The sequence below is a fragment of the Megalops cyprinoides genome, chromosome 15 (genome assembly GCF_013368585.1).
Source record: "Megalops cyprinoides isolate fMegCyp1 chromosome 15, fMegCyp1.pri, whole genome shotgun sequence".
In the NCBI taxonomy this organism is placed as follows: Eukaryota; Metazoa; Chordata; class Actinopteri; order Elopiformes; family Megalopidae; genus Megalops; species Megalops cyprinoides.
Genome location: NC_050597.1, coordinates 26,055,950 through 26,073,111, shown reverse-complemented (window position 1 = coordinate 26,073,111; position 17,162 = coordinate 26,055,950). Strand labels below are relative to the sequence as shown.

Below are 17,162 nucleotides of genomic sequence, written 5' to 3'. Positions count from 1 at the left end.
AATAAACGACACGATTCGGGCCACCAAGCAAAGCCATTTCATTTACTGTACTTCCATTCTCTCCAATCCTCCATCCGTCACACGCAGACAGGACTGGGAGGTCTGGCTGCAGGTCTTGCATGTTTAATTTCCCTTCGACAGGTGCGTCAGCACAGTGGCGGCCCGCTACCTGGTCCAATTTAGCCGTGATGGATCTTAATTTAAAACCGCCACGGCGTCGTCTTCTCCCCTGAGGTTTGCTCCTCACGGCTTTCTAATTCAGCATTACCTACCCCCACCCTCACCCGTTTGCCCGGTTGATTAAATACAGCGTCTGCACGTAAGCATAAGCACACCTCAGGACTGGTAAGGATTGATGGAATTTTTTTTTAATTTGTCGTTTCATTCCAAAGTTAGCGTACCACTATTTTTAAGCCCAAACTTCTAAAAGTGAGTCATTGAGGATGTAGGTATTTTGGATTAGTGAATAAAAAATGAGTTCTCATCTACCATCATCATTAGCGTCACAGTGATGTATGTTGCTACTGGATCTCGCAGAAATTGTGGTAATGGTTTGGCGTTTTCCGAAATGTAGTGTCATTTGTGCTGCGCCGCGTCCAAGCGAACAAACAGCTCTGTGATGAATGAATTCCAGGAAGGGGGGATGGAGTTTGCGTGACCTCCAAAGCTCTTGCTGCAGCCCGTCCATCGTGGCGTGGTCGCAGTCGAATCACAAAAGCTCACCCCCCACAGTCGTTTATGTTTCAAATGGAGGCTCACAGTGTCAAAGTTTACCGAAATGAACAATCCCCCCTGGAGTCATAAATCTTTGTGTTTGTTTGCCCTTGAGCAAAGGAGCTGAGGGTTGTTCAGTGAGAACAGAAAGCAGTACTGTTGGACCAATCACGCGTTTACAAATCAACCCTGAAATGGTCACTGACTAGGTGTGTTACGTACCACTTCCCCTGGGGTTAGTTTTTAAATACGATTGGTATCATGTTGAAGGACGTAAAAAAAAAAAAAACGATGAATGGTTCCAATTAAGTACACACATTCGCTTAGGATTGTAAGGTAAGATGGAAATCGGAGAACTCTCCCCTCTCTCTCTCTCGGTCACCTCACTGCTGACAGATGAGTCGTCTGTGTAGAAAGGCTAGAGGGACAGTGCTGATAGTGATTGCGTAGTTCTGAGATAACATTCCCTCCCCCCCTGGACTCTTCATAACACTGCATTCCACAGTATCTACAGCAGATCTCAATCTGCGGTCATGTCAATACAAGTTTTTCCTACCTTTGGAAACCAGCTTGTCATTTGATTATTAGTACTGAAAAGAAGAAAAAATCTGTGCTGTGACAAGCAGGCCAAGGGGAAAAACTTGCTACATGCTCTGGTGGTGCTGCAAAACTGCTTAGCTTTCATATTTCTCTCATTTTCTGTCCCTCACCCCAAAAATGGAAGGTCTTCATTAACCAGTGTAATTAAACCAGAGGTCATTCAGGTGATTCAGAGGAAGTAAATAGCTAATCAGAGCTCATTAAACATGAAATACACCTTCCACAGACAAGGCATTCGAACCAATCTGTGACACAGCGGCAAATCTAAAGCTGAGTGAGGCATAACCACGTGGTTATAGTATCACATAAAGTAATACGATATGGCTGATAACAATGAACGTGGCGTAAAGGCACAGGCATGTGTCTGAGGAGCGTGTTGAAACAGCGTTTGACACTGCAGCTGTGACAGAGGAACAGAAGCACGGGCCTCCCTGCCGTAACCTGCGTGCGGAATGATGCCACAGGCGCCCTGGCAGCGGCTCTACGACGTACCGCCCAAAGCCTCAAAACGACAGCCATCGCGTCCCGTCAGCCACGTCGCCTTTCCGTGGCCGATAGCGGCGCACCGCTCTGGGCGCACGCCGCCCTGCTGAGACGAAGCTGGCGAGCGTCTCGCTTTTCCGTGGATTCCGTGTCCGCAAACGCCAAACGCGCCCCAGGACAGCGTTCGGTGCTTTGCTTTGTTACTGCGTGTTACCTTCTTGTGGTGCGGATTTAACTGTGTGTTATTCCTCAGGTGTGCTTTACTGTTACAGTGAAGCTGTTGGAGGTCAAATGGGTGCAGCACTCTTCCGGCCAGTGTCAAAACAATGTTCTTCCATTTGCGGCCATTCCGTAGAAATGAGTGTTGGTAGTAGGGTTTCCCTCGCTTCATTGATAAGGCCTAATAAAATAAAAGTATCCGGGCTTGTTTTTTTTTTTTCTTTTGCACAGATGTGACAGCCTCGGCGATTACATCACCTAACTCAATAACGGCTGAAATTAAATCCCGCTTTGCTCGGCCACGATGCGTTTCGGTGACGTCTGCTCCCTTCCAGATGACAATGTCATCCCGTGCGAAAAATGTTTCTGTGAGCGGGGGCGTCGTTGCTGTAGAGACGCAGGTTGAGGGAGAGAGCGGCTCGTTGGCAGCCATCTTGAGTCGTGTTCCTCAGTGGTCCCGCAGAGAGGAAGCCGCTTTGTGATAGTGATCTTCCAGCTTGGCATGGAAAAGCATGAATAAAGTAAAAAGGCCCAGTGAATAGCATTTCGCTGCTGCCCCTCCCCACCTGTCCTTTTGTCCTCGTACACTTGCGGTCGTATTTTGTTCACTCTGTTACCTTCGCGAAGTGCATCTCACTTCGCACCTGCGCCGCGAATCCTCATATACATTTACACCCGCAAAGTTTTTGGCAGAAGGGGCTGCGGCCTCGCTCTGCTACCCCAGCGTAGGCATTAGTTTGCTACTGATTTGTCAGATTTTATCAGGCTGCGTGTTCAGACAAGGCCCACGAGCCGGATCGAGGCAACGAACTGAGCTCTCTGATCTCTGGCGGAATGAATGTCGCGTGTGAAGGACGAAACCTTCGCAGCTCCGTGGCTGCCGACGCGGGGGAACACTCATTCCGTCAGGTATTGTGTCGCAGTGTCCCAAGGCCTGGGGAAAACGGCGGAGCAGCCGTCCGCTCACAAAACCGCACGCTAGGAGCAGAGCAGTGTCTTGGCTGCAGAGCCTTGAGCCACGCACAGAAGCTGCCAGATCAACATCTGACAAAGATTTGTCAGTCTCTTCTCCCTCTTTGGCTGAGGTTGCCTGGAACATATGATATATCTTTAAAATGCGGCTGCAGCCCAGCGCGCAGTAAGAGTCGGAACGCCGACCGTCCGACTCGGCGCAGACCAGCCACCCATGTGCTCTTCCTTTAGCGGCTCCCTGTACCGAGCGCGCTACAAGCGCCCTGAAGGAGCTATGCCAACTGGGTGGAAGATCTCCCTCAGTCCTCCCCTGTTCCCTCACTCGCTTGTGCCCTCGTTGGCCAAGCAAGTCCTATGTTCAGACCATTGTGTGGAATTGCAAAAAGAGCACTGTCAGTTGTGAAGGGGTGTGGGTGTGGGTGAGTCCTCTAAATATACACCCCCCCACCCCAAAGTCCCAGAGGAAGGCAAAAGTCAATGAAAGGGAACTCGAATGGGAAAATCTTTTGTATAATTTGCCCTTGATGATAAATGGTTGCCAGCAAATGAAGTCATCACGACACATGTCGCCTTCCTTGGAACTGCTGATGGCGGAACTTGAGGGGGGGGGGTTTAGTTTACGTGGGGATGGCGTCTCTAGTCTGGAGTGGGCTCCTGCAGGAGGAATCCAGACAGGACTCTATAAATCAGTCAAGCTGAAGGAGGAGGCGGGGGGGAGGCCCCTGCCAGTCGCCCCTGTGAGTGCGAAAGCCAGGAAGAAGGCCCTCTCCTCAGGGTCGGCGTGAGCCTGCCTCTGGAGAGCCCTGTGGGTTTTCCGCAGCACGCCAGCTCACTTCCCCTCGCCCCCCTCTTGGCTCTGTTGTGCTTGGAGGGGCCCGGTGTGGCGCAGACGGCAGGGGGGACCCGCACTGCAAATTTGCACACTGCCTCCGTCCAGCCGTTAGTCAGCGGCGCGGCCTCCTCCCAGCGTCTCCGCTCTTCACTGTTTGTCAAAAAAAAAAAAAAAAAAAAAATTGACAGGGTTGGGCGCTGCCTTTCCCACAACGGTGCTTTCTGCGGTCATATTCTACGAGTGACGGAATGACGCGGTCTGTGTGGACAAGGTGCCTCCTAGTGCGGTGTCATACGTCGAAAAGGTTTTCGAACTACAAAGAAAGCATGTCTCTCTCTCCCACCCCCAGCACTCTGGAAGTCCAGCTAGTTTCTGGGTGCAGAGGTGAGCTTTCTGAGCGCAGGGGTTGAGCGGTGCTGGTGCTGGCCAACGCCTAGCCAGCCGTCCACAGACATGACCTCAGCCGTACGGAGATGTGCTGTTTGCAGGGAGGCTCCCTGAGCCAGAGTGACTAATGTGTTCCTGCTATTGACAGGAAGCCCCGTCCACCTCCTCTGTCCCCCACGTGTGCTAAGGATGGCCCGTGGAGGTTGCCTGTGTGTCATCCTCACAGCCCCTGAGTGATGGCTTCCTTGTATGTTTTCATAGCACTTCCAGGGTAAGGTGTGCGAAGTTTCAGCACAGCCATCTCTCCCAGCACCTTGTTTTCAGCCGGGGAGCCTTTGATCAAGTTGAGGACGGGCTGTTTTGACAGCGGCGGTGATACTGGTGCCATTTTGTATATGATAGAACAGGAAAAACAGCACACTGCATTGTGCTCTGTATGTGTTACTGTTGAAAAGTTGAGATGTACACTTTTTAGATTTTCATTTCCAGGCGACACGCCCCTCCCTGCTGTTGTGACAGTAGAAACATTCCATCTTAAATGACTGTAGTTCGCCTTGTGTGAATTTTTTTCCATCGGTGATTATGTCCATTTTACTTTTCCTCATAGACCGTCGTAACTGACTACCAGTCTGTGCTGAAATAAAATGTCAAAAAAAATGGAAGCTAAACAAAAAAAAATCAACATCACAGCGTTGCCACACCACCAAGTCTTGGAGGGATTTGGAGCAGGCTGCCTTCATTAGCTGCGGAGGAACTGGAAAAAAGAGATTATTTTCAGTGTTTAACGGGCTAATTTACCCAGTAAAGTGTATCCAAAATTCAAGCATTCTGGTGGTTGGAGTAATCCTGAAAAAGTACGATTGTAAACAATGCCTCTTTGTTTTCCCTCTGGCAGGTCAAAGGGAAACAAATTTATGCACTATATGATATAGGCGGAAAGGAAATAAAACTTTACTTTTACAAGCAAAGTATCAATATATCAGCACAGCTGCTTTTTGGATATTTGCTGATAAACGTTAAATCATCCAGACTTTATAGAATGTCTCTCGCAAACTCAGAAAGCTCAAAAAGAAAAATAGAGAGCTGTCTCTGAGGTGTTTGTTGTTCATTTTTTATCGAGTCGCAGCTCAGATGTAAAAGTGTGTATGTGTGTGTTAGTAAGTGCAGGAATGTGCTGCAAGTGTACTGAATGTGAGTGGTGTGTATGGGTGTGTGTCACTGTGTGTAAGTTGGGTGTGGGTCCTCTCTGCTTGGATGTGCTATTTGAAGGAGTGAAGTAGTATTCCTGACCCAGCCAGATGACAGAGCTAGATTTATGACCATCTCTCTCTCTCTCTCTCTCTCTTTGCAGTGCCTGCTGTCCCAGCCCAAATTTTGGGCCGTGGAGGTTACAGCCTTGAGCCTGAGGACCAAGCTGGAGCGGGGCAGCTCTCGGCGGGTGGAGAGGGCCATGATGCAGACACAGGTATACCAGAGCTCAGGCCCATATACAAGAGTGTACATGTAAGAGGGCATCAGTGGCAGTTGCCAAATACAGTCCCTATGGAGCTCAGACCAAATACAACACAGAAACACACTATATACTTCCTAATGCAGTGGCATGGGGTAGACAGCTTCTGTGTGCACTTCTAAAAGGCTTGTAGCTCCTTGTAGATGAACTAATACGCCTTTCTGCTTCTCACAACAAAAGAATGTGAAAAATGTAGGGAAAACCTGCACTCCATCTCACACATGGAGCTACAATCACATGAACACCGTGAACATTGAGCATTACAAATTGTAATCCATTTGGTGGACCATTGATTCTCTAGTGATATCTTATAATGGAAACCATTGTGCGCTGTCTTGGATTACTGAAGCTACATCTTCCCGTTTGGTCCCACGCTCAAATTTCTCCTGTTCTACTCCTCACGTTTTCATGGTAGGGGCTGCGGTATCCAGTGGTGTCTTTGTAACATCTCCTCCACACTTTTCTGTCATTTAATCATTCTGAGGCCTGAAATCAATACCCCAAATGGGTAAAAAAAAAAAAAAAACATGGAAGTGGAGAGACATTAATGCCCAGTAAGAAGGGTGGACGGGTTCCCCATGTCTGACTCCCAGCAGGATATTTGTCGTGGTGTCTGTTACCCTTCAGCCGGGAGAGGAAGTCGCAGGTTGTTAAAGCTCCTCTGGTGTGATTTAGTGCCGGTTGGCTGGGCTTGGACCCACGAGCACGCGGCCCCGCTGCTCCCTGTGATAACACAGGAAACGTAGCACGGCTTCCTTCTGCAAAGCCAGACTGAGGGGGGGGGGGCGACGTAGGCGCACGGCTGTCTGGGAGAGACGGCCGCCGTCCCACCTTCCGTGCACCTTTGCGGCAGCCTCTGCACCCCCTACAAAGCCCTTTGTCCATCGGGCATAGAGGTGATCTGGGAGCAATTTATCCCATCGGGTTTATTTGCAGTGCGGGCATGACATCACTGAGTGCGTGCGCTCTCCCATCACGGTGCGCCGTTCCAGGTGTTGGCGGGCTGTCTTCACCGAGACGGGCAAGGTCGGTGTCGGGGTGGGGGGCCGGACAAAGCCGCAGCGTGAAGGATTGGAAATGTTGGAAAGCGGGCCAGGCTCTGCTGCGGATCTGTCAGACTTTTAACAAAAGCAGAGCACAAAAAGCGGCTGGTTTCAATCGTGGAGTTTTTTTTTTTTTTTTTTTGGCCTCGGCTGCTGCCGAGGAGCAGCATGTGATCACAGCCCAGCCTGACAGAACTCGGCCGGCAGAGCTGAAGGGGCTCCCGGGGGAGCGCTGGTGACAGACGGGTTCGTGGGGAGCGGAGGCACCCTTCCGTCAAAGCGAGAGGAAGACATCACACTCGCTGATCCCACCGCTTCCACCAAAGCCACCACCGCCCATCCCCGCATCCCCCCAGGACCTTACACAATCTCTCGGCTCATCAAACCTCCGAACCGACAGGGGAAAAAGGGGGGATCAGAGGAGTGACAGGCAGCTCACATGCTGTTGACTGACTGAAGAGAGGGAGGAGGGAGGGGGGAAAAGTTTGAGCTCTGTGTTGTTTCAAATTTTTCTCCTTATGATGTGTTTTGACTTCTAATCTTCTTGGCTGGTGAAAGAGGTGGGAAAAAGTGAGAAAAACTGTCATACTTTGAGTTCTTTCATGTTGCAGCAGGAGTGATCCAGTCTCTTGCTTTGCAACTTGAACGAGTTCTGGAAAAAAGAAGCAGCCGTCGGCACCCTCAGGACCTGCCTGGTGTGTGTTTGTGAAACGGGAAGTTTTTTTGTCTTTGCTGGCTGTCTTGATCAAGCCATTCATTGCGAGGAATAAATAGCTCTGGCCTAATGGTTCCTCTCAAGGGAATGTGAGAATAAAATAAAGAAACAAGTTGACTTCTTTCGATTCCCCGCCCCCTCTTACGCCTTTCCTCAGCTGTTTGACAGTTGACACCCTTTGTCAGATCTAGGGCTGAAAGAGTAAAATAACACTTCTGGTATGTTCCAGAATCAAATTATGGTGATGAGAAGTGACGGCGAGCTCATTCTTGTGGAGCCCAGATGTGATGTTCGTTCATTTGCCCCTGTCCTTCCCAGTGACCTCAGTTTTGTCTCCTTTTTCACCACTGCAAACAAGCCTGAGAGAAGGACTTTGCAAAGTAAAAGCTTTTTTATGGTAACTGGAAGTCTTAAACTCATTCAGCTTTTGTTTCTCTTCCCATAGTTTTTCTGCATGTACGCTTTAATCCCCCCCAGGCTGCCAAGATTGCTGTCAGTCTGTAAAATAAGGTACCAACGCTGTGAGTTTAGAAATGCCCGCATTTGCTGGCATGCTGGCATTTCATTTCAAGATTTTTATTCATGTGCAAACATTTTCTGTTTATTTTAAACACAGTGATTTCCTGCAGCCATATTACCCCATAGGTATCTTCAATAGTGGTTGAAGCGAGGTTGGGCTTGGATAGAAGACCTCTTGGGAAAATACTGTTGCTGCTGGAAGTGGTATTTCTGGGCCAATAGTGGGCATTCGCACCTGGCCCAAATATAAGATCAGTGCCCCAGTACACTGTGAAGGTTACTGTGCTGTAGGAGTTTCAGTCCCATGGCACATATTGTGAAAAGTTAGAGGGTTTTTATGTGTTCTTTCAAAATCATTGGCCATAGGCTGATAATCCCCTAGTTTAAGTGGTTAAATAAATCCATCCCCACAAATCTCAGCTGATGTGTTTATGATGTGAAACAGCTGCCGTACATCACCGAAGTGGGTGTCAAACGTTGATGTTAGTTGATCATCGAAAGTGGATGGATAGCACAGTATAAACGTAACACGTTTTGACTGACTTTGGTGCATGGCTTTGTCTCCATCTCTGTGGTGGATGCTGATCCTGTGGGCTCTTATTTTGTTCTTATTTTGTCCTTTCGTCATTCTACAGACCCAGCTTGAGCATAGCCACAGGGTCATCTGCTTTAGTTCAGGGAACCTCCCTCCCAGAAATGGGCGCCAGGGTGACAGAGACCCTGGCAACGGTTTCCAGCTCTGTTCAGAGGAATGAAAATCCTAGATTCCACAGGAATGAGGCTTGCAAAAGCGTCAGTGCATTTCATATCAGCCTGACTGCAAGAGTTTGATTGGACCCTCCCACGCAGTCCAGCGCCTACTAAATTGCACCATGAGCCCCTGGAGATCTTGACAATCTGCAGGAGCAGGTTGTGTGGACAGACGGCTTGGTATCAGCCTCAGTGCACAGGAGCTGGGAATCCCTCAACATGGAAAAGCATGCACACGAAACGTTGGTTTCTGGGACGGTTGTCCACAAATGCATCAAATCCCACATCATCCCCCCCGTCCGATAGGAACGAATAAAAACCCAGTTAAACCGCTGTTCTTATCATTTTAGCGCCACTTTATTGCAGTCTTAAGATCTTTGCAGCATGTCAGTGTGCCTGGTCATTGCTAAAGCTGTTTTTGTTCGGCAGTTTGTGATGCCACCTTTGTCTGGAGTCAACCCTCAGGCCCAGACAAAAAGAGAGACGGCACCAGACAGAGGGTTCCCCCCCTCCTGCTGTTTCCCCTCGAAATATTTGTTCCCGAGCTGATTGAGCCTCTCAGCTGAAGTGCTCTCGGGGTAATTGCCCGCCTGCGCAGACAGCAGAAACGTTCCACCTGTACAGCCACTCCAACCGTCATTTTCACATACGGGGTTAATGGTCCTTCTCTCAGATGCGAAGCGTTGCACCTAGAAGAGCACGAAATCCCTGCATCCTCAGGTCTGAATTACAAGCCAAACCGCGTGTTGACAAATTCTGCCTCACTGGAGTGCCGAGGAGGCACGAAATGCGGTGTGCATTTGGGCAAGACAAACAACACAGCGCCAATCAAATTAGGCCCAGCCGAGGGCACAGCCCCCTTACAGCTATTGGCAGGTTGCTCCGCTTCCTGTTAAAACTCTGATCACGCTGTGGATGGAGCGTATTTGTTATACGTTAAATTAGATTTGTAAGAGGATCAATAATGTCCCTGAAATTGAGTCAGGAGCTTTGCCTTCTCAGTCCGGTTTTAAACATCAGAAGGCAGTCAATTTAAAACTTTTGGAAAACAGGTGAGCAAGGCAGCCATGCATTTCCAAATGTTGTTCCACAAAGCCGGTACCCTGGTGGAATAACTTTTGAAGTAATTTAATGGAAAACATTTCAGAAAAGTTATAAACACGGTAATGGGGAAAAATTCTTGACTGATAAATAACTACATGTAGTTGGCGTTTTACCTCAGCAAGCTATAATTAGCTATTTGTATTCATAAAGGTCACTCTGTGTACTTCAAACTGAGCTGTTATTGTTGATTAATGAAATAGCTTTCCCACCTCCACCCAGTGTAGTTCAGTTCATAATACTCCACAGACATATGTTGGCAAGTAACCTTGCCTAAAACATCAGTCTTTATTCAAGCAAAGGACTTTAAAATATGGAATATTCCAATAATTTGTCTGAAGTTTACATTTTTTAGTTTATGGTGTTTCAGGTGCTTTGATGTTTAGCTGTTCAAAAGCTGCATCACATATAAAACCATTTAAAATTGCCCAGCTCTTTCACAGCATACATGTTGCATAAATGTGAATTTTTCCTTTACGTTAAAGTTTTACGAATTCAGCTTGGGCTTAGCCACAGAGTACCTCAGCTGAACCTAGCACTTCTGAAAATGATACAAACAAGATTCCATTACATTAAAGTACATTTATCAACTGAATCTCCTGGATTAGGGATTTGGCCTTCGTTTCTCCATGATTTATATAAACGTATGTTGCTTGGGTCAAGTTTCGGTCTAATTTTGATAAAGAGCATCACTGTCTAGCTCGGTGCAGGACTGAGGCAGAAACGCATCGTTCGACAACTCTGCAGTTTTTCATTTCATCAGCATTTTACTTTATCACTTGACAGTGTTCATTTGGATTCCTGTGTCCAGGGTAGCTTAGATGCTTTCACATATTTCCCATACATGCAGCTGTTTTTTTTATTACTGGAGCAGTTCAGGGAAGGTGTTTTGCTGTTGAGCTCGAGGGCCCGCATCAAAAGACCCAAGGCTGAATAAAAGAGGGAGTCATGGCCATTCCGCTGACAGGAGCGGTTCAGAAGTTCTGCATCAGGGCACCTAATGAGAATTTCCAGAGCACGCTGTTCCCCTTTCGTGTGGGCTGCAGGTTTGTTTCCGAAACACCCACGGAATCACCTCTAAAGAAGTGCCTTCAGCTCGCCTCATCCTGAATGCACCAAAACCTCACGCAAATGCCATCTGTTGCTGTATGCTGTATACCTCACCCCCATCACACCATGAATTATTATTGTGCTTGATTTATGTCTTTCTTTAGTGGTATTACTAGAGCAAAGGTCAAAGTTCAGAGAGTATTTATGAGTCTGAGGCAGTTTTGGACTTCAGATTGCGCATTTTTTTCGTTGTGTCTAGTTCAGCTCTCCGAAGCTCAGTATTTATCAAATGTGTTAGTCTGCAGAGGGGTTCTGCAGGCCTCCCTGGTGCATAGTTTTTCAAGCTCGCCAGGTTTATTTAGATGACGGGAAGGGGACGGTACCTCCAGGTTTTCAGCAGTATATTGGAAAAAGTCATTGTACGTTGGAGTTCCAGTGTAACCATTTTTGATGACGAATTGCTTCATTAGCATTGACCTTGTAGTGGCTAATGTCATTACTAACAAGTGACAAGACTTCTGATAAAAAATAAAAATCTTGTCTTTTTGCAGGCAGAAAAATGCAGTTCAGTAAGAGCCAATGCTGTCTAATATTTTAAGATGATACGAGTATTTTAGATGTATATTCCAGTGATAAACAGGTTTATAGTAGATGGTTTCTACTGTATAATATAAACATAACATCTTTTGATTATGAGAAGCTAGTCTTTGTTGAAGTATACTGAACCATGTTCATCATTTTTAATTGGCCTTTTATTAAGAAGATAAATAGTTTTATTTTTAGTTTCTTGCTATCAAGGTTAAAGGGAATGTAAATAAAATAGCTTTTATAAAAAAAAAAAAAAAAAAAGTCACATGATCAGATGAAAAGCACATGCTCTGTTTAACAGTAACAGAATTCAGCTGCCTCCATTCGGTCGATGGTACAGAGCACCTAAATTTATATTCAGCAGGGTAAAACTGGCCTTTCTTCCTCGAGCAGTCCTATTAATCAGTGCTGAAAAGGATTGAAATATCTGTTGCCCTTTTTCATTACAGAATCAAACCCCCATCATCGATTTGTTTTCTTAGAAGTACTCATTGGATTTATTGTTTTGATTGCCCTCTTTTATGCAAATGCGTGACCTTTGAGCGATCAGTTTGCTTTATGCAGTGACCAGCGTATTGTAAAGGCTCATGACTGATTTTACACGCCTGATCCACCCGTGATTGAAATTTCTCTTTATCGCGACGTGTTTGCGTTTTTAACGTTGCCTCTAATGTTATTTATTGCCTGGCTGCGAAACGAATCGCCCATCAGGGACAATAAGGATTTATTGAATTGAAATTGAACTTTTGTGGCGTATGATTGGTGGGAGTCATAATGGGAGAGAGGAAATGAGACTCACTGAGGGAGTGGTTGTAATGTTATAGCTACTGAGGCACATGAAGGCACTCTGTCCAGCAGGATCAGCCCTGAAACCGACACCGGTGCTTTATTGTAAAATGTGGAAGTGGCTTTTGAGTAATTGAATGCCATCTTTGCTCCAGCTCCAACACTATGTTTTTGTGGGATTTGTTAGATTGTTATTGTCCATCCTTTGTGAATCTAGATTTGATCATCGGTATTGTATTTTGGTTCTTGCAGAGGGAGTAGCATGTTGTTTTGATCTGTGCCTTTGTTGGATTTGATTCAATTCTTTCTGAATTTGCGGTAAATTGACATCGGAGAGTACCTTGATGTCAGCTTTTTCCTGTTTCCTGATATCCTGGTTGAAGTGCAAACTCTTTGAGGCCTTGGAACCGAAGAACGGTGCATCTTGCTTAGTCTGCTCCCCTGTATTGTGTAATCGAGCTGACCCTGTGACCTTGTCGGGCCTGACAGCCGTATGAAATGCTTTAATCACTTTCAGGAGGACACAGATGTGACTTTCGTGACGAAAGGCGCCCGGTGTCTCGGCGACCGCTTTGTGTTGTTCCCTTGTAAACCTTTGAAGACCAAAACATATTGTGGCGATTAGGTTTGTTTGTTCTCCACGAGTCTTTGTTGCTGTTGCTGCCTGCTTGGACACATGTGTCACCGACGTGTCCCCATAGTCCCATAACGCCTCATATCCTGCCTGGGACCACCGTGCCGGAGACTTAAGTTACTAAACACAGGCTATGGTGGCCCCCCATGCATACAGCAAGCTTGCGGAGTAACGAGACAAGGCAGTTTTAAGTTAAACTATGATAAACATGCTGGCAATTTGCAGTCTGGTCACCCTTCACACCACAGACTAATGCCACCATAATGGCTGCAAGTTGTTAGTGTGTAATCATTCGCATTGCATTGCTGACATAACCCCTGCCGTGCGTGCTGTGGATGTGACTGGATACTCGGCATTGATTCTGAATGTACTTGATAGGTTGTTCTGTTTAAAGATTGTCAGCTTGACACCTGACAAATAATTCCGATAGCACAAGCCTGTTTCTCCCACACCTTTCAAGTGTGGGTTTCAGCAGTTTAAATGGGTTTGCGAGTGTAATTAGCTACACAAGGTGAAAACGAAATTCCACTCTGGAACATCCTGACCCTAAAAAGAGGTGAAAGGTAAAGCATTCCCCTCTCCCCAGCCCATTTTGACAGTTTTGAATAAAACGTGCACGAGAGGGCTAACTCAGTCTGAAGTTATATGCCGAGTTACTGTTTGGCATGCTGCAACAGCAGCAGCTGAGACTATGAGTCTAAAGGTATGAGTAAGCAAAGGTGACAAGTTTGTGCATGAGCAAGTTGCTAATAGGGTTTTCAACCAAGCAGGACACGTACATGTTCATAGATAAGGAGGCGCAATAACCCTTTAGAGCTGCGCCTAGCGAAGCCCACCGGTGATAGCAGCACGTCCTTCGATAGAGCGCTTGTGCAGACGTCACGCTAACGCCGGTGACTCATCGGCTGCTTTCACACCGCACAGTCACAGGCCCAGGCCCAGGCCCAGGCCCGGAGCCCGTTATAAATCACCCTCTGCTGAACTGTGAAGGTCAGCTTCAAAAATCTTGCCAGCTGCCGGCTAGATTGTGGGCGCACCCCTTTCACACCAACGAGAGGGCTCTGATAGATGAGCATGTGTGAATGGGGCAGGAGGTTGGCACCACATCCCTTCCTCTGTCTCGCAGATTTCACCATTGCGTGTACGAGAGACTTGCATATTACTTTACTGGCGGCGACAAGCATATGATATCCTTACAACTGTCCTAACTGCGCCGCCAAGAATACATCTGAACCACAACATTGTTAAAAGGGAACTCCAGTCAAAATCTTTCATTTGACTTGAATTATGATATGTATGGATATGCATTCTCCCTGTGTGCGAGCAATCAAAGGCGTTCAGAGGTGGAGGGAAAGTAGAGGGAAAGAGGCATTCGGATTTCAGACATAAAGAGCGGTTGACTTCCAGCGACACGCTGAGTGCTCTAATGATTTGGAGACGTCGTCAGAGCTGCAAGCCGACACTTGAGCAGGAGCCTAGATTGTGTTTTTCCAGCGTGCGAGGTAATTTCTCATACATATCCATGAATAATATAAATCATACCAGATCTTAGACTTTGGCCGCATTTCTTTTTTTTAAAAATGCTGGCAGTTTGACATGGCAGTGCTGCTGCCGGGCATGGTTTCTCTCCCCTCAGCAGCACAACCTCATATCCCGTCTGAAGAGCCAGCCAGCCCATAGTGTGTTCCCTCTGTAGGCACGAGTCGGCCAGAAGATTTGCTCGCGCCGTTTGTGTTTGAAGGTGCCCACCAGCCGTGGCAGAGTGAAATTAGCTATCCGGAATCTTCCACAAATGAACCTCACTCGCCGCGTTAAAGAAAACTGATTGCAGCAAGCCAACCGGAAATTTCATTTCCGGACGATGTTGCAACCCCCGCCCCCACCACTGCCACCACCCACCCACCGCCCACCACCTTTGAACTAGCAGACTCCGGTTGCTGGCTGTGCGAGACCAGGGGATAGCACATCTGACAGACATGCAAATAATATGGCTACACCCATGTGCTGTGTTTGGAAAAATATGGCAGGGTGGACCTGGGGGGGGTAGGGGGTCTCATACCCCCCACCCACCCCAGAGCTATGCACCACGTAGTTATTGGTATCCGTAGGATACTGTCAAGAATCAGCGGATGATTGACACATTCCATTTTGCGAGGGGTATGAGAAGTTCACGAGCGAGAGCGTCAGGGCTGGTAGCCAAGAGCCTTTCCTTATCGGTGACAGCTGATTGTCGCCGGCCCCGTGGATCCTCCCTGGGAGCCCAGGTCCCCCCTCTGCGAGGACGTCAGGCGTCCGACTGACTGACAGGGAGACCGAAGGTGGGAAGCAGGACCGCTGGTGGAGAGGTGGAGGAAATGGAGGAATCCGACCCCGGAACCCTCAGGTCCCCAAGCGCAATGATACACAGAGTGGTATGGGGGCGGCAGGGGGTGGGAGTGTTGACCCCGCACCCTTGTTTTGACAGCTCCGTTATGCAAGAGATATCTGAGACTTGTCGTCAGCACTGAAAGAACACGCCGTAGTAGCGATGCCTCAAATAGAGGTAGATTGCTCATGCCGGTAGCGTTTCCCACGGAATTCGATTCCGCGGGGTATTTGGACAAGGGGAGTGATCCTACCCGTTTGGTACCCACATTAAGAAAGCATCTCAAAATGACTGAAAATGTCTTTGCACGAATACATTTGCATGTGTAAAAAGCAGCAGCTTATTAAGCAGGCTCAGCACTATCTCGGTTTTGTTGCTTCAAAGATGTCAGGCTCAGCGCAGGTCAGCCCATCAGCAAATTATGCCGACAAAGCCCCTCTGTAGTGGAGCTATTGCCATGCAAAAAACACTTGCACCTCAACCCCAAGGAGCCAAAGTGTGCCTTTTCAAAGGCACGCAAGAGTTTTTTTTTCGGCATATGAGATGCTGCAGTCGAGCGTCCTCCTTTTTGTTGGTTTCTGACTGCTCGCAGCTATGCATTTTCTGTGAGCATTCTCCCTCCCCTCCAGCTACCTGTAGCTGACTATTAGCATCACTCTCTCTGACATGTAGCAGAAACAATATTTATGGGGAAAATGGACTTTTCATGGTTGGCTGAGCACCGGCGTCCATAAACGGCGAGGTTTCTGATTTTTGAGTGACCAAAAGTAATCTATCGTGGCATAGTAATAGAACTCTTCCCCGGACTGATGTAACGGTGTGGTTTTTTTTTTTTTTTCTGGAAGCATTTGTTTGAATTATAAGTAAAGCGAAGGTCTCGGAACTCATATTAATCCCGTGGGAGGTGGGAAGAGGCTCTCTTGCCCTTTGTCTCTGGTTTGTCTTGCTGCATTTCTCACGCCAGAGGACAGTCTCTGTGGATAGCAGCTGCAGTTTCTGACTCCCAGGCCGTCTCGTGGCTTCAGACCAGGCCCGACACTTTGCTGCGGATTCCTGTGGAACCGACAACCGTCCTCCTGCTTCCAGAAACGTCCCTCTCCTTGGACGTCAACGCAGGCAACCTGCTCTATCCGTGTACGCATCATCATAAGGGGACGGTAGAGGCCAGCGGCGTCGACGGCAGGTGTTCTCTATTAAATGAAAAGGCCTGACACCGCAGTTACGTGACTGATTTGCCTTAGTCCCTCCTGTCCGCCCGCGTTCCGAAATTCACTCCCTGTTCCTCCTCGCTGCTTTTAAGGGCTCGGACAGTTGTGCCAAGACACACCGTCAGCCAGCCCGACTGTTGAAACGCCAGGCAACGCTTGAATGAAGCCTCATTATTGGCGGAATAATGAATCTGTGTAGGTGATGTCTCCTGCACAGCTTCCAGCGGTCTCGTCGCCCCCCCATCCCGGACGGTGTTATCCGAGAGCTCCGGTTTCCCCTGACTCACACCTCCGGATCTCATCTGCCAACAAACTTCGCCCATCGCTCCCTCCCCCCCCCGATTTCCTCCTCATTTCCTGAAAGAGGTGCCCAATCACGTCCCTCTGGCTTGCCCTCATCGGCGGCTGGTAATTAGACATTTAATCCGGAATAATCTCTCCTCAGACCGTCTCGTTGCGGGCCACCTCCTCTCACGCTCCGCTAGCCTCATGAACAGGCTGATCACGAACAGCGGGACAGCAGCAAAGCAGTTTCCCTCTGTCTTTTGGTAGGGGGGTGACGGGGACTTTATGAAACTTGTTTCAGTTTCCAGAAATCCATGTTCAGAAATGGGCCATTATTTAAGTGTAGCGCAGTTGAGCCGACTCCGTTTGCTAATTCCAGTGTTCGATGGAACACTCTGCAT

At 47.9% G+C, this 17,162-nt stretch overlaps 1 protein-coding gene across 1 annotated transcript in view; it reads left to right on the top strand.

Annotated features, from left to right (window-relative positions):
• ttc27 (tetratricopeptide repeat domain 27) overlaps positions 1-17,162 on the top strand; it is an 89,683-nt gene that overhangs the window by 46,156 nt on the left and 26,365 nt on the right. Inside the window, exon 10 of the mRNA XM_036547503.1 lies at positions 5,559-5,672. Within this exon, the coding sequence (XP_036403396.1) occupies positions 5,559-5,672 (114 nt within the window). The remainder of the gene's footprint in view (positions 1-5,558; positions 5,673-17,162) is intronic.